The following is a 16070-nucleotide window of genomic DNA, read 5'->3' as shown; positions in this document are numbered from 1 at the left end:
ACCATAGCATGACACACTACTAAGGTGCGTTTTTCAAACTAATAAGTGATAGTTTAGATATAAAATCTATTCTCTCAATAATTCAGATATGAAACTAAAAAAAATGAAATAATATAGGTGAATTTTTACACTTTATCTCTATATTTTTTGTCAAAAATTAGAATAAACCGATGACCACATGGTAGCTCGCCCTTGCTCTCAAGTCTCAAGGTTCAAAGATGAACCTTTGCATATCCATATAAACCCCAAATCATAACCCACTCCTTTTTTTTCCTTCTATTTTTTTGGAAAATAAATAAATCAAGGGTCCCATAAATCAAACCACAGGGAGGAAGCCGCCATTGACAGCAACGGGAGTATCTTCTTCACTCTCAGCGATATCAGTAGTGAAATATGGCATCTCTCGAAACGAGTCAAAGAATAAGCAGGCAAGTTCTTTGTTTTTTGGTCTTTTAGGTTCTGAAAATCACGGAACATACATAATAATATTGATATTTTTGGATGTGAATGAATATGCAGGCAAGCTCCGCAACTAGTTACGGTATTGAAGGAGATGAAAGCAGGATTGGATACAGTGAGCTTAAAAGTACAAGCTTTAACTGCAAAGGTCAGTTTTTTATTTTTTAATTCTATGATTGTTCATGGATATAGTTGATTATTAAATATTGATACTCGGTAAATTAGAAGAATAACAATTTATATAGTTAGAATTTTTTTTTAAGGATATACGTTGTGTTTTTGGGATGTGGTGAAACCTTTCCCCATCAATTATCAGCGACAGAGTTACCCAATGCATGTGCTGGTGGAAAAAACTTGGTGCAGCACTGGAGGTGCCGGAAAGTTGGCCGGACACCATTATTAGCCCCCCCACACAAAAAAGAAATCTATATTGGATACCAAATAGTCATGTTTAATTAGTTATTGCCAATAAATACTGGTACACTCTTTAAGCAAAAGGTAAGTTTTATTGATGAAACCAGCAGTAAATTGGTGTTGTAATCCAGAAAGTGCAGGGAACTAATAAAGTCTTCCAATGTCTCAACATCATTTACTAGCTCTAAATTGCACCAAAAGATAATCTGTCGTAGACTATCAACTTTTATCTGCAAAATATGATTCCCGTTGTATTTGAAACACCTTCTTACTACTATCTTCTAAATCAACTGATACACTTTCATTTGGTTTAGTGTTTATCTAGATTCTTTATATTCTTGCTAAAGAGACATGTATATCATTTGTAAAAGTGTGAAATTAGAGATCTTTTAGTTAGTTTACCTTATTTATTAGTTGATTTAAATGGACTTGAAGCATGGAATGGATGCAGAGGATTCATATAACCGACTATAACTAGCTTAGGATTAAGGGCTTAAGGCATAGTTGATTGATTGATCGATCACTTTCTTCTATCAATATCTTAACGTTTTTTCCTACTAACAAAATAAAGAAGAGAAACTTTAATATATATTTGCTACCCATAATCACCCCGGGCTGTCATTCCCATGCTGCTACCCATCACCTCTATGAGGTTCAAGTTCTTACTTTGAGAAATTATGAGGTTACATTTTACCTTATGTACAATCGAACATTGAAGAAATATTTAGTAAATGGTTTCATTTTGTAAAACATTTTTTAAAACAATAGTCTTTTGGGTGCCTGTAATCCAATATTCTCCCATTTAAGCAATTAAGTTTGAACTAATATGTTAGATCCTCCAACTATTTTGGTTTTCCACATGACAGATGTTAGGATCAATAATACATGATCTTCCCACTTAGTATCCAACTATCCATGTTGGGGTTGGGTTCATGTTACTTTTCGTTGATATCTAATCATCCCAAACGGCCAGTATGAGAAAGTCCAAGTCTATGCTATATTGAAATACATGCTCGTCTTTAAAGGATAGATCTCATTGTGGCCCCCCCCCCCCCCCCCCCATGTTAGTAATCCATAAAATTAATGCCTTTAGCAGGGCACTCCTGCAACTCGGTCACAGAAAATAGTTAACTGCTGGATTCATTTCAGTTGAATGTGCCTTGGATTTTTTACGTGTCATCTGTGTAGGAAAGAATGAAAATAGCACTATATCAACTTGACATGCCTGTTTCTTCTTCCAAATTCCCATGCAATTTGTCTGCAGGTGAAAGCAGATCACTTTCCAACAGCAGATGGAATAAGTTACCTTGAAACGAAGCATCTGCTACTTCTGAATTATTGTCAATCACTTGTCTATTATTTGCTCCGCAAGGCAAAAGGACTCTCAATTGAAGGGCATCCAGTAGTTCGGAGTCTGGTGGAGATGAGATTGTTTTTGGAGAAGGTATGTTAAAGCTGTCTCTCCAGCTCCTCTTGGGTGATTTTCTGCCCTTAATTGCAGTATTCTTACTGTCATGCTCTGTGCAGATTCGCCCCATTGACAAGAAACTACAGTATCAAATTCAGAAGCTCACAAGAGATAGCGACACAGCTTCTGAGAAGTCAGTTATAAGTGAGAAGGGAACAGATACTCAGAAGGAGGACCTATTGAAGTATCGTCCAAAACCTGATATGCTTGTTCACAAAACAAGTAACACTGCAGAGGTTGGTGTTTGGTACATGACAATGAAATGACCATTTTTGTTCCTTTCTCCTCCTGTTCTAAAAGAGTTGGCTCGATCTTTAGCAATTTTAAAAGTTGAAGTTATGATTTAATTCACTCAGTCTCCCATATGATTTCTTGAAGTAAAGAGGTAGTTGAAGGTTTTTTGTCTTGACCTACAGGATGGTGCTAATGTATATCGACCCCCCAAATTTGCACCTACTTCTATGGGCGAGGAGAAGATGTCAAAGCAGGAGAGAAATGAATTGAGGAGGGAAAAAGAGAGATTGCGAAATGCTAAACAAAGCCCGTATATGATAGATTTGTTGAATGATCTTGAAGGAAGACCCGAAGAGGTAGTTCTCTATCTGACTATTTATACTAACTTCACTGAGCCATCCTGTATTGACTATTGATCACGGTGAAAATTACAGGTAAGAGAAGTTGTTGGATCTGAAAGTAGAGAACTTACAAACTACATGGCTAAAATGAAAGAACGTGCAAAAAGAGAAGAAGAGGCGTTTGATCGTGCCCCACTTACAAAATTGGAGAAAAGAAAATGAAACATCTGAAGAAGTCAAGAAATGGGTAAGTTCAGTAGGAACTGTGTGGTCGATCTTACTAACTATAAAAAGAGTCAATTGATGGTCAGTCTTTTGATCATTTCAGATATGAACTTAATCTATAGTTTGGAAAGTACTGGAAGATTAGGTGGAGCTCTGATTTCTTTTTTAAAATGGACTAACTGGAGGCTAATCTCCTTTCTTTGATTGTGCTAGGTTGCTTGGGCTGACAGATAGTTTTTATGATGAGATAAAAAATTTGCCTTTAGGGGAACCTGTTTCTGAACAATCAGAAAACTTTGAGAATGGTGGCACTGGAATCAAACAACAGAAGAAGCGTAAGGTAATTGTTTAGGGAGATTGCATGAATCCTCGATTTGCTTTCTTTCAAAATCTGAAGTACGCTTTTGCTTTTGAGTATTATATATGAAATCTTGCATTAGCTATGATGTAGTAGTTGTCCTAGACATATATAAATCTTGTGCATTCCCCCGTTTAGGTGATAAACTATCTAGTTAATGCATAAAATGTTGATATTCTGGTATGGACACTTATTATCTTGTTTGTTGCTCAGCTCAGTTTAATTGGAAGGAAATTGTTGGCTTGTGACTTGTGAGTTATGTGGTTATTTCCAATGCTTCACAACCCTCTGCTTCTCCCGAGTATAGCGTGTATAATGAACAACACAATCTTAGTCACGATTAAAATGAAGCTTATTTGTAGTAGTGGTTTATCTTTTGATCTATATCTTTTGTACATGGACATGAGTTTTATTTTGTGTGGGGAAACTTGCTGAAAATAACTGTTAATATATGTGGTATTGCAGAGGAGGAATTGATATGACTGCTGGTGTGTGTACAGCAATTGAGAGGCTTTAAGGTTGGAATGGTTAGAGGTTCCTTGGTCTCATGTAGCATGTCTAACTTATCTCAAAAAAACATGTACAACTTTGTCATGATATTAATTTTTGGGGCTTTTATCGCTCTAAAATTTTGCACCGTATTCATTATTGTTGTCAACAGTGATGACTGAAGCCTAGATGGATCATTGAAAGGGTAACCAGCTCTTTTTGGACTGTTTGAGCATATATTTTCAGTGGCGAGCACCAATTTTGGGCTTCAACTGTGGTGTAAGCTGTTAATGATGTGGAAAACTCAGTTTAGTGATAGATGTCATGTCATGAATTTCTTTCTTTTACAGAAGTGAGACTTAGCTCCATTACAATGAGATTCAATATCTTAGTTCTGTGCATTATCAAGGTCTGAATCATTTTCTTCCCGCGATGATTCTCAGTGGTAATTTGAAGATACTAGTGTTTTCTGTGCACGTACAATTACAGGTGGTGTTTTGGTTTACTGAAAACAGTACAAAAAAATAAAAATAAAATCCGTTACTGCTTAAATTCAATTCAAGAACCAGTTTCCCAAAGTAATTTGGTTGGTTTGAGAAAAATGCTTGGAGATGTAGAAATAGCAAAGGTAAAGTATGAACGAATATCAATATGTCCAGATGGATGTTATCAAGGTTCTGTATCTTTGGTCATAATCATTAATCATGTTAGCATTCGAGGTTCTTAATGGCAATCTGTAATCTATATTCTTTCATAAAACATCTCAAACCTATAGACTAAACTTAACAAGACGCATCATTTGGGAGGAGGTATTCCCTTGTTTGATTGTGTTTTTAATCAATGCATAATTAATACATGTATTTAGCTATGTACTTTAATTTAACAAGACGCATCGTTTGGTAGGAGGTATTCCCTTGTTTGATTATGTTTTTAACCAATACATAATTAAAACATGCATTAGTTATGCGTTTTAACTCCCTCTTTTTTCAGGTTTTGATTGGGCACGAAGTTTAAGAAAGATTAGGGACGATTTTTGAATTTTGTGAGCAAAATGTTTGTAATCTTGTGGTCTTAAACATGTTACATGAGAAATTAGAATTATAGTTGAGTGACTTTCTGAAGAAAAAAAAACTTATAGTTGAGTGACTTCCGAGTTAAAAACCAAAATTGAGTTACTTAATGAGAAAAGAACCCATAGTTGAGTGACCATCTGAGATATTGTCTCTTTTTTTAACGGACTAAAAAGAAAAATAAGACGAACAAAGTGAAATAGAGTGAGCACTATACTGATTGTATATCACCACTGATAAACACCATTTTTATACATAGTAAACCATAACATTAACAATGTGGGGTACTTTTCTTATTCTAGTATACCATATAAATTCAATACAACAAATTGAACATGATATGAAATAAATCCAACATAACTAATGCATACTGGCGTATTATCCATGAATCAAGAAAAGAGAATTGAGGATTCTTTTCTAGCATACATTAATTTGGTGTAAAGCCAAAAATTCCTGATTGGTATGCTCACACTTAAGTTAAAATGCTAAGTGAACTGTTGTTCAATGTTCATCGCGTGGGTGGAGCTACAATAATATTTATGGTTTCGACCGAACCCAAAAGCTTTTGCTTAAACAAGAAATTCAATAAAATGTACAAGTATTTAATTGCAGATTCAGTAACTACAACCAACTATGAGTCAAGTGACAAATTTAGAACCCATAAATCTTGGGTGCTTGAAACATGATATTATGAAAAATGGACTTTCTTACCATTCCGTAGAAAATTCAAACTGTTCAATGTTTACCATGCAGGATGCAGATGTTTGCTTTACATAACTTGCTTCGTCTGGTGAAACATTCACTGAAAGAATAGAATAGAACTGTAATTACACAAACTTATTTCACTATTTGATAAGCCTAAAGGCTTTATCGCAATCAAAATATGACTATGTAGAAGTTTTATTTCTGTATCTTCTGTCTACCAAAAGAATCGACCAACTGTTTTTGTGCATGCAAACCTCAGTAACATATACACCAAAATATAATTTCTTTAACCCACCTAAGACATGTCATAGCAAGCGCACTTCGGTATTGTAAAATCCACTTGTTACGCTAAGATGGTCTTAACATTGCAAGTACCTCCGGCAATCGCGTTGCTCGTCTATGATGACAGACAGTGGAAGGATTAGTCACGTTACCATGATACTGTCAGATCCATTTAGCGGTAGGCCATACCGTATGACCAGGGAAGAATGGATCTTAGTAGATGGAGATTATAGACTCTTCTGGACCCCATACCTTTCTGAGATCATGACTATTATATATCCAGAATCTCCATAGAAGAACATCAGTTGCAATGATTCAAATGAGTCACAATTCTGTGTCTTGCTTCTGAGTCCGTGGAATGTTATACAGGATAAGACCAATGAGAAGGACAGCACTGCCAAGAAGGAAGAAAGGGCTCAAACTTGAACCTTGTGGGAGATATGGCAGCGGCATGGAGAGAAGATACACTGACAAAGGCACTACATAAGAAAAGAGGAAAAAGAATCTGGTTGGTCATAGCACTACATAAAATTCAAATGTAATCGACACCTCTAAGCACTGTGTGCAGAGTCACAGAGTGTCTGTGAGAGAGAACCTGATGACATCACAACAAGGGATGAAATTACAGCAGATGAAATCTTCATAAGATTGAGAACTGATATGTTGAAAGCAATATTTGTAAATATGTAAAGAAGGGGTAGCAACGGTGCTCCATCACAACCTGACCAATAAAAGGTGCCAAAAGGACAGTCAGACTCATCAATCCATTACCTTGGGAAAAATACTTCTAACTTGATAATCATGTCCTCACATCTATAATGGGATAAGACAACGAAAATTTTGTTTGGATTACATCACAACTGTTGAAACTAATATTTGCTCATGAATTGAACATTATACCAGCAGTATATGGCCCATTTGACAAATTACCTGAAAATTGTGATTTCATTCTTGTTGAGATTTCACTTATAAAGTACAGCTATGGACCAAATCCTGAGAAACACATACTAATTGAGTTGCAACCAACATTAAGTTTTTAAAACCAGTTTCTATGCTTGGTTTTTATTATTCCAGTACCCCAAGTTCTATGGACAGTATAATAATGTAAGTAGAGCAACCTCCTAACAACTAACAAGTACATAGATTCATATTATCCAAAATATCTCCACCCTTTTACCGATGGGCGCAAGCATATCCTTGAAACCTCCATGTGATTGACTGAGGAAAGCAGGAGCATGTTATAACTTGTAAACAACACTTTCCTGCCAAAATATTCTAGGTTCAAGTCTTGTTTTCCCACCAGCTCCCCCCAAAAAATAAAATCAAGGTCCTCATCAAATTCGACCTCAGCAAGATTGCAGAAGCCATTGCTTGTTGTAATTGTGAATAAAAGATGCAGAATTTAAAAGAAAATATGTCAATTGTAGAAGATCATGACCTTCACCAACTCACTTTACAAATTCTGAAATGATGCACATTGACCTTTTATGCAAGCCACACACAAGCTCAAGATAATAGAGATTGCACCTGAAACATTGTTCCCTATGTTGAAGAAGCAACCAGCACCGCTCTTAAGAAATGAAGGGAGCTCAGAAAATGGTATGTCCTTCAAGTTTGAAAGAAGAGGCAGAAAAAGGAGAACAAACAGAGCCTACAAATAAAACAGACATTACAAATGCAACATTCAGAATACAGTGCTGCTGAACAGTAAACAGATCAATTCACTCTCTGAAAATGCAATTCCCTAATTTTTTTATATACTCCCTTCTGTTTCAATTTGTCTGTCCTAATTGTACTTTCCTTTTTTGGTCTGTTCCAAAGGGAATGTTTCTTTTCTAATTTGACAACTTTTTAATTTCAACATTCCACTTGACATGTAATTAAGACCACAAAAGGTATTTTGGTACATATACATATTTGTAGTTTAAGACCACAAAATTCAAAAGTTTCTTTACTTTCTTAAATTCCGTGTCAAGCCAAACTAAGACGAACAAATTGAAATGGAGGGAATACACACAGATATATAAGTAATTTAAACGTATATAAATAACAATTCTCGACTAAACATCCATTGTCTATAGTGTGCAAGGTCGTGCTAACAAACTACAATTGATTCTGCAATAACACTTCAGCAACAGCATAAACTGCAAATAGAAGAGCATAAAGGGTTTGAGTGGCTTGCAAATCCATGAAAAACATATTGGGACCAATCAAAATAAAAAGAGATCTTGCAAATGGTACTGCAATCTCTTGAACATTTCCTCTCTCTATCAGAAATTGTTGGACATGAGCTCTGCGTAGCTGCAAATGAAACTTCAGCGAGAACTAGATTTCACGACAAAAAGTTTATTTTTATCTTCCAGTTGACGGTTGGAACAAAATAAATGGTGCTGAGTGTGACTATTTAAGTCGATACAAAAGCCAGAAGTTGGTATTTAATACCACTCGACTTATGGAATTGAATAAATGGTGCCAAATGTGAAAACAACTATTTCAACAGAAGAACCAGTAATTGGCATTTGACTAAGGCTAATTAACTCAGGACTATGTAGGCATTCTACTCTGAAATAACCCAGAAGTACAGAGTTTTAGGATCCAAAAGTTAGTGTATCAAAATTTCACGCGCTCATACCAATTACCTGGAATCCAGATCCAAAGGAATTGACGACAAAGATATCAAGCACCTTCCCCTGTATAAATTGAATAGCTATCAGGATTATGCATTACACATTACCAACAGAACATTTGAGAAGAGATCGAGATCGATGGAGTATCTTTCATGCACCCCTTATTCAAAGCTAAGTGAAGGAACAGAAAAAACTCTGTAAAAGAGAGATGCACCTTGAGTCGGCTAGCAGCATCAATAAAAACGAACTCCTACACATTCAAAGCCCTTGAAATGATTAATTGAGGATCCAGACTGCTATTCCTACATCATGGTTTATTGAATACCTTAATAATAGATGCAGCAGCTTGGAATGCACTCGAAGCTACCATCAATACTGGCCAAACAAATGCAATTCCTGCCAGCATCTGGTTGGAGTCTGACCCGCTGCATTCCAATCACAAAAGTCAAGGTAAATAAAAGCAGAACAACCGTTCAAAATAAAATAAAATTATGAGCTGCTTGATCACATAGAACCAACTTCCTAACCCTATCTATAACAGTTTATCTGCCAAAAGGACCAGCTACAGGAAGTAGCTAAGTGACAAAAAAAAGAAGAAATACTCCCTTTGTCCCAATTTATTTTCCTTTTTAGTCAGTCCCAAAAAGAATGACACATTTCTATATTAAGTAACAATTTAACTATAAAAGGTCTGTTTTTCCCTTAATGAAATGATTTACAGCCACACAAATTTGTATCATTCATTTTGAACCACAAGTTTTAAAAGTCTTCCTTTCTTTCTTAAACTTCGTGCCGAGTCAAAGTACCTCACATAAAATGGGACGGAGGGAGTATATTATAAGCTCAGCATGTGCCCAACCAGCTTTGACAATAGAAGTAAAATATTGTAAGTTCCCTTGTAGCTTTATGAATAAGATTGGAGTGCTCCTTTTTGTGCTAACAAGTCAGATGCACTCTCAAGTAGATGATTCATTCAGGTGGCCCTATCACAAGGAATGAGTTTAGGATACAAAATCTATCAGAGTATACTCTAAAAGAATGCGATAAAATAGTAATTTCACCGAGTCAGGGATGGGGAGATTGGAGTTCAGTAGACCTAAGAACTGTAATTCAGTTATTGATTTTGGAGGGGTGAAAAGTTGGAGAGGATTTTGGCAGCTAGCGAATTGGCAAAGCCTCAGTTACACACCTGAAGTACCAGTGTAGCACATACCAAGGCTCGTAGCGTAGAATTTAGGATATTATACAATTAATAGGACAACATAGGCAACTAAGCACTGACATGCAACAACAAGAACAACAACATACCCACTGTGATCCCACAAATGGGGTCTAGGGAGGAGTGGGATGTATGCAGATGTTACCCTACCTTTGTTGGGGTAGAGAACTATGCACTAACATGATGTAATTAAAAAGAAGCAGAACCAGATTTACTGTAAACAAGAAGTAGAGCAAGGGAGGTGGTCCTCTGGCACTCATATGGACCACATGGAAGGAAAGAAACCGTACAACATTTGAAAAGGGATTGAAAGCACTCCACTACATACTAGCGGAATTTTGTTTTATTTGTATTTTTGCAGATTCTTGGAACTCGTGTGACATTTCTATTAGTATTGATTTTGAGAAAGCATTTCTATTGGTATTGATTATTGGTTACTCTTTCTAGGAACTGATATTTTCTGCTTGAGATGTTCTCTTTTTTAATACACCTTGTGAGTGGGGTCTTCCCATCAATGTCAATAAAACTTAGGATATGTGTCTGCTTTGACACCATATCGAAGTATGTGACCACTTCATCTACAAGCTTGAATTGTTAAATAAGGGACGTTTCAAATTTTCAACAAACCTCCTCATGTGCAGATCCGATTCTTTTTTCTTTGGCTCAAACACGTTAAAATATTTTGTTGATAGGTAATAATGATACTTTAACTAAGGACATTTGCCTACTATCATACAATGTGAAGTATATTTTTTTTTTTTGAAACTGAAAAACAAAAACAAACTAAGTATATGACCACCTCATATTAAAGATTAATTTGTGAGAGTGGACAATTTCATTATTGATCTTAGGACTTCAACAAAATCCTAATTTGACTTGCAACCTAAGAAGAAAAACATTTTTTAGGACCTAAAAGGAGAAGAGTGTGTGACCTTGTTACAGCTAGTACCACTCCAGCAGCAACCAATAAGCATCCGGCAATTTGATTCAAGGAGTATGTTCGTCCAAGAATGAACACAGAGAGAGTCAACTGCCACACCAAGAAGGTCTGCAATAAAAAGGTCTTTGCTAAGAAATCTTGTTTTGCTTCTTTTATAGATGAGCGAGAACTTTATTAAGCAATCTCTAAGATACAATTATAACTCTGCTAGTTTGAAGTTGCTTAGGACATGATTTTTTAGCAATTTATAGAGTCTACTCCCAATTCATGATTCAATTATCAGAAATAAAATAGTTGCCAGTAAGGCGACAAAATAATGCAACTAAAAGAAACTGCATGCTTTGAATCACCAAGCATGCATTTAATTCATCAAAAACTACTGCCATGGAGTATTGAATTCCTATAGCACTTTGTGTATACTAAAGGAAAAGAAAGGATGCATTGAATGTGTTGCTCCATCAGAAAAGGGCATCCCATTTCTATGCTCTTGGAGATCTACCACCAGGCAAAGATAACTTGAGAACTAATTCATGCTCTTTTTTTGGCAATAAAGGGGAATCTTAATGTTAGTAGTGTTACCTGACTAAGTATTGGTATGGCTGGTCCAGGAAGCATGGCTGTAAAATACCAAAATAAAGCAATCAGAAATCAATTTACAACTCAAAGAATCATCCATATTCATTTCTTTGTGGACCTTACTATTGTTTTCCAGTTTAGATAAAGCAGAAAATAGCTGAGAAAAGACTAATATTTGTTGAAAGACGAGATGTAGAGTAAGAAGTAGAACATAAAGGATCTATTGTCTTTTCCCAATGAAGGCAGAAATATTAATCTAGAGAGGGAGAATTTATTATCGTAGAACTTCCCTAAGTACAAGGTAATACCTCCAGCATACATTCCACATATTACCCCAAGGGCTTCGAGGAAACCAATGAGCAAAAAGCGTGATTTTGGATAGGCCACCATCTCCTTCGTTACAATACCAGCACGATATCTTGCATACAAAATGGATAAATAAATAGCCAAGTACCTGAAGTTAATTGAGCCACATTAAGTATCAGCATCCACGTAGTAAAACTAATACAGATTAACTAGGATCAAAAACCTTAAATTAGATAATGGCATTTCCTACTAAAAATCAAAGTTATGGACATGTTTTTCCACAACCTTCTTTGACCAGAATATTTGAGTTTTTAATTTATATTGTCATCTCAGCTAGTCATTGACTTGAGTGTAGGCAAATGCTGACCCCTAAGACTAAAAAATTCACTTGTCACTTACTTTCCTACGCATCTAAGGTAGGTCAAAACAAGTTGATAATTTACATTCCAAAGTAGATGATTTATGGTTGACATGCTAGGATTTAAGACATGATGGCATAGAGGGAGTTGGTTTCAAGCAATCAATGATCAAGAGGGATGAAAACTATTCTTCAATCTGCATACTTTATGTGACTCCCCTTTGCAGTAGTTATTCAACATTCCACTACCAGCATCTTCAATGCAAAAGAAATTTACTAGGAACGATATCTAGTTATAATTTTGTGCTTCGTAAATACGAAAGGTGATCAATTGCTAAATTGAATGGGTCGAGAAAATTGTGTCACTACTCACAAGCTAAGGTTGGAACTGGATATTACGTATAGAAGACAATAAACTTATTGGATGTCACCTCATCCTCCTTTGGTTATAAACACATTTTTCAAAATGAAACTTCAGGACTAAGGATGTTAGTGTTACTCCCTTCTTTCCAATTTATATGATAACTCTTCTCAATTTGAAAAGTTCCCAAATGTTTGTCATGTTTCCACTCCTATGCAACTGTCACAGTTTTCAGGAATTCAAAAATTCACTAATCCAATCAAATTTTCAATTTTGATGTGATGTGATGCTTACTTTATAAACCTATTCATCAATAATTTCTTTAATGGTTATCTTCTGCTATCACTAATATGATATATACAAATCAAATTAACCTCTTAACTCCACATCCACTCAATTATCTTCCTATGCAAAGTAACAAACAGAACAATGAAAGTTACCAGTTTTTTTTTTAAAAAAAATACTAACAAACGGAGTATTTTTCACTGTTCTTAAGGGACACCCTATACATGTTATTTTCATAGTTGAGGCCAGGGGAGATGATCATGGAGATCTCTGCAAGGTCATTAAGGGAAAACATATTATAGTGATTGCAAATTTATGTGTTATATTTTTTACTAGCTACCAGGGACAACTATGCTGCAGTTATTATGAGCTTTCCACATTCAAAGGACTTTTATGATTTATCTACCATGTAATTGCAATTCATTCAACCTAAAGTAACTAGGCAACTAGTATACATCTCTGAAACAGCTAAAAACAAGTTATTATATGGAAGTCTATGCTCGAAACAGGCAGACAGGAGAGTCGGACAACAAAATTTTCTGCATTTTATTCACAATACTCACCACTCACATTGAAGTCTGACTAACTATCTCTATGCGCGTGTTCAATATATTCTAAAAAAATCAGGTACAAAGTACGAGAGTCATGAGGTTTAATCATTACAAATTCAGAAGATCAAAAAGTACGACTATACATCATTATTTTTTATCGTTAAAAATATTTATAAGAGTGAAAAAATCATAGTCGAAGGAAAACAAAAACAATCACACTCTTCAAATAGTAGCGTCACTCTTTCTGAAATGGAGAAAGTATTAAATCAGCTCCCTAAAACAACTTTCAGCTTCAAAGTACAAAAAATTCAGATCAAACAGGTAAACAACTGTGATCGAGGATCATACAATAATTGAAAGAGAAACACCAAAAGTCAAAACTCACCCAAAAGTAGTAACCTGAGCTAGAAAAAAGGGGTACTCCTTCATCGGAACAAGCGCAAGTTTGTAAAGCACCCGATTCCCAACACCAAGCACCAAAGTCAAAGCAGAGTTCAGAACGATTAGCTCTCTAGTCACATCCAATTGGCGGCCAGAATCACTTCCGACAGCACGTGCGCGGAATTTTGAGCTCGAATTCGAAGTCTGCAGAGTAAACGAGGTACTCCGGCGGTGGATTTCCAGATGCCGTGAAGATGTGAGAAGAGGCATCATCGGAGAAATGCGACTTGGAGAAGAAGGCAATGAGAAGAGAGATTTAGGGTTTGGTCCATTGAAGGCACGAGGAAGAGATTGTGTAGGTAATTTGGCGCGAATGGTTTGAGAAGATAGAGAGTGAGACTCCATGAAATTGATCTTTATGGTTAGGTGAATGAGGAAAGCTCACAGATACGAACTACTAATATAAAGTGAAAATTCAAACCTTCAAATTAGATATTGGGTCTCATTAAAAATAAAAATAAAAGGTGAAACTTTGTTTAGATTGCAAATGAATATTTAGAAGAAAAAAATAATATATGGACAACCTCAAAAATTTACATAGAAACTTCATAATTGAATATCCAAACATAATAAAGTATTTCTATTAAACATTTTCAGTTTAAATTTTGAAAAAAAAAACTTATTACTTAAAGATCCCTTATATAAATAAGTTAATCAAAAATATATATGATCTTCTTTAATTATACACGCTATCTTAAATTAGAATATATTTAATAATTTAGATTTATGATTTATTGAGATTAGTCATATACTCAATTAAAGGAGGAGATATATATTATGTAATTAATTCTTCTACATAATAATTAAGTGAGAACACATGAAAAAAGTTTCATTAAGTTAAATTGGAAAGTGATTAGTACAAATATTATTATATATTATGTTCGATTAAAATAAATAGCGATTCAAATAATGGATGAAGTGGCTAATACTCATGTTTGCACTAAAATTCTAGCTCTCATAATGTATTCTATGTATGTCGCTTGGAATTATTGTTTATTTTTTTATTGTATTTCAATATAAAATTTGAGATTTATGTTTATTACAAATAATAACGTCCGCCTTTGATTATCTTTTTCAAGCTACAACACAATATTTTAAGGATACGTTTGGTTATATCAATTATTTACTTTATTTTAAATTTTATTTTTTAGTCATGAACTTTTTATATTTTATTTGAAGTAGAGAATTTTTAAAGCATATTTGTTATCATAGTTTTTTTTTTTATTATATCAATGATAAGAAGAGAGAGAGGGGAAAAAAGGAGAGAAATGGGTCAAAAGAAAATGTCATTTTAAGAGAGATAGTAATTCCGTATTTTATGAACCCTTGTATAATGAACTTAGAGCTAACGTAGATTAGCTCAAAAACCTACTAATTTAAGTAAGTATCTAATGTTTTCTTCGATAGAGAAGTCATTTCTAAAGGAGAAACAATGTGTTTTTGGAATCTACGTGTTTCGTGGTTAAAGCCTTTGAAGAGTTTAAATGGGTTAGACTTGAGTAGGTCGGAAAAAAAAAATCTTGACAAAAAACATTCTGCAGATATATAACTCAAACTCCTTTAGATTCTTTAAAGTTTATCGATGGTGTAAGTATTAAGATCAATACAATTAATTACATCTCTAGTATAAGCTGATTAGCTACATTTTATTTTGTTTTAAAATTCTTCTTATTCTTTGTAAGTTATTTTATGACACGAAAAAAAGATCGTCCATCTGCAATAAAATTAGAAAAAGAAATTAATAGTGATTCCATCAATCGATGTAAATATCCAACAACTAATAGCTACAAATTTTTTCTATGATAAAATCTCTCAACGACAACTTTTTTTCCTTGCGTATTTCATTTATTATATAAAATTCATATGCGAATAAATATTGTAAATTCACTTGTCGAGTGTTGAACATCATTACGTGCAACAATAGTCAAGAAAATCGATCTTTGCAATAATATTTAAAAATTATAAAATGTAGTAATATGCACTAGCTCGTATATGGATTCAATTTATGACATTAGTAGATTATATATTTAATCCAAATATTCCTTACATAAATTATAATTAAACACAATTTCAACTTCAAAAATTTCACTAAAATTAAAAATATTTGAATTTTATGTTCAAGTGCTTATTTGTTAGCTAGCGTTTTGACCAAAAAATTTGAATAAAATTTTAAAGATTTGACTTCAAAAATTTGTTTGACCACAAAATTTGATCAGATTTTAAAAATCTAACCTTTAAATAATTTCAAGATCTTAAGAACTATCTCAGACCATTTTTTAGGTTCTTAGGACTTTCACTCACAGAACTTTAAAATCTAAAATCACAATCATAAACTCAAACTTTCAAGTATCAAGTTTCAAC

The 16070-nt window shown here is 34.3% G+C and overlaps 2 protein-coding genes across 3 annotated transcripts; one reads left to right on the top strand and one right to left on the bottom strand.

Annotated features, from left to right (window-relative positions):
- Window positions 1–327: 327 nt before the first annotated feature.
- On the top strand, window positions 328–4392 carry LOC102598313 (neuroguidin-like). The gene is given in 9 exon segments (XM_006337969.2): window positions 328–428; window positions 520–607; window positions 2138–2317; window positions 2401–2577; window positions 2758–2931; window positions 3010–3133; window positions 3136–3163; window positions 3355–3481; window positions 3965–4392. Coding segments are annotated over 9 exon segments (945 nt in total). The 5' UTR covers window positions 328–393; the 3' UTR covers window positions 3977–4392.
- A 1229-nt stretch (window positions 4393–5621) lies between these two features.
- Window positions 5622–14128, bottom strand: LOC102597772 (protein CLT2, chloroplastic). Of its 2 annotated transcripts, XM_006337967.2 has the most exons (10): window positions 13654–14123; window positions 11716–11861; window positions 11411–11448; window positions 10824–10939; window positions 8998–9097; window positions 8887–8922; window positions 8685–8735; window positions 7573–7696; window positions 6641–6766; window positions 6354–6524 (listed from the first exon to the last, which is right to left on the bottom strand). In XM_006337967.2, exons 1-10 carry the CDS (start codon window positions 14052–14054, stop codon window positions 6370–6372), a joined length of 1293 nt encoding a protein of 430 aa, XP_006338029.1. In that variant the 5' UTR covers window positions 14055–14123; the 3' UTR covers window positions 6354–6369. The 2 variants fall into 2 exon arrangements, with proteins under 2 accessions (XP_006338030.1, XP_006338029.1); XM_006337968.2 differs by lacking the exons at window positions 6354–6524; window positions 6641–6766 and adding an exon at window positions 5622–5860 and having other exon boundaries at window positions 13654–14128.
- Between the last annotated feature and the right edge of the window lie 1942 nt (window positions 14129–16070).

The sequence above is a fragment of the Solanum tuberosum genome, unplaced genomic scaffold (genome assembly GCF_000226075.1).
Source record: "Solanum tuberosum cultivar DM 1-3 516 R44 unplaced genomic scaffold, SolTub_3.0 scf00002, whole genome shotgun sequence".
NCBI lineage: Eukaryota > Viridiplantae > Streptophyta > Magnoliopsida > Solanales > Solanaceae > Solanum > Solanum tuberosum.
Note: the sequence above shows the minus strand (reverse complement) of the source record. Positions and strands in the feature narration are given on the sequence as shown.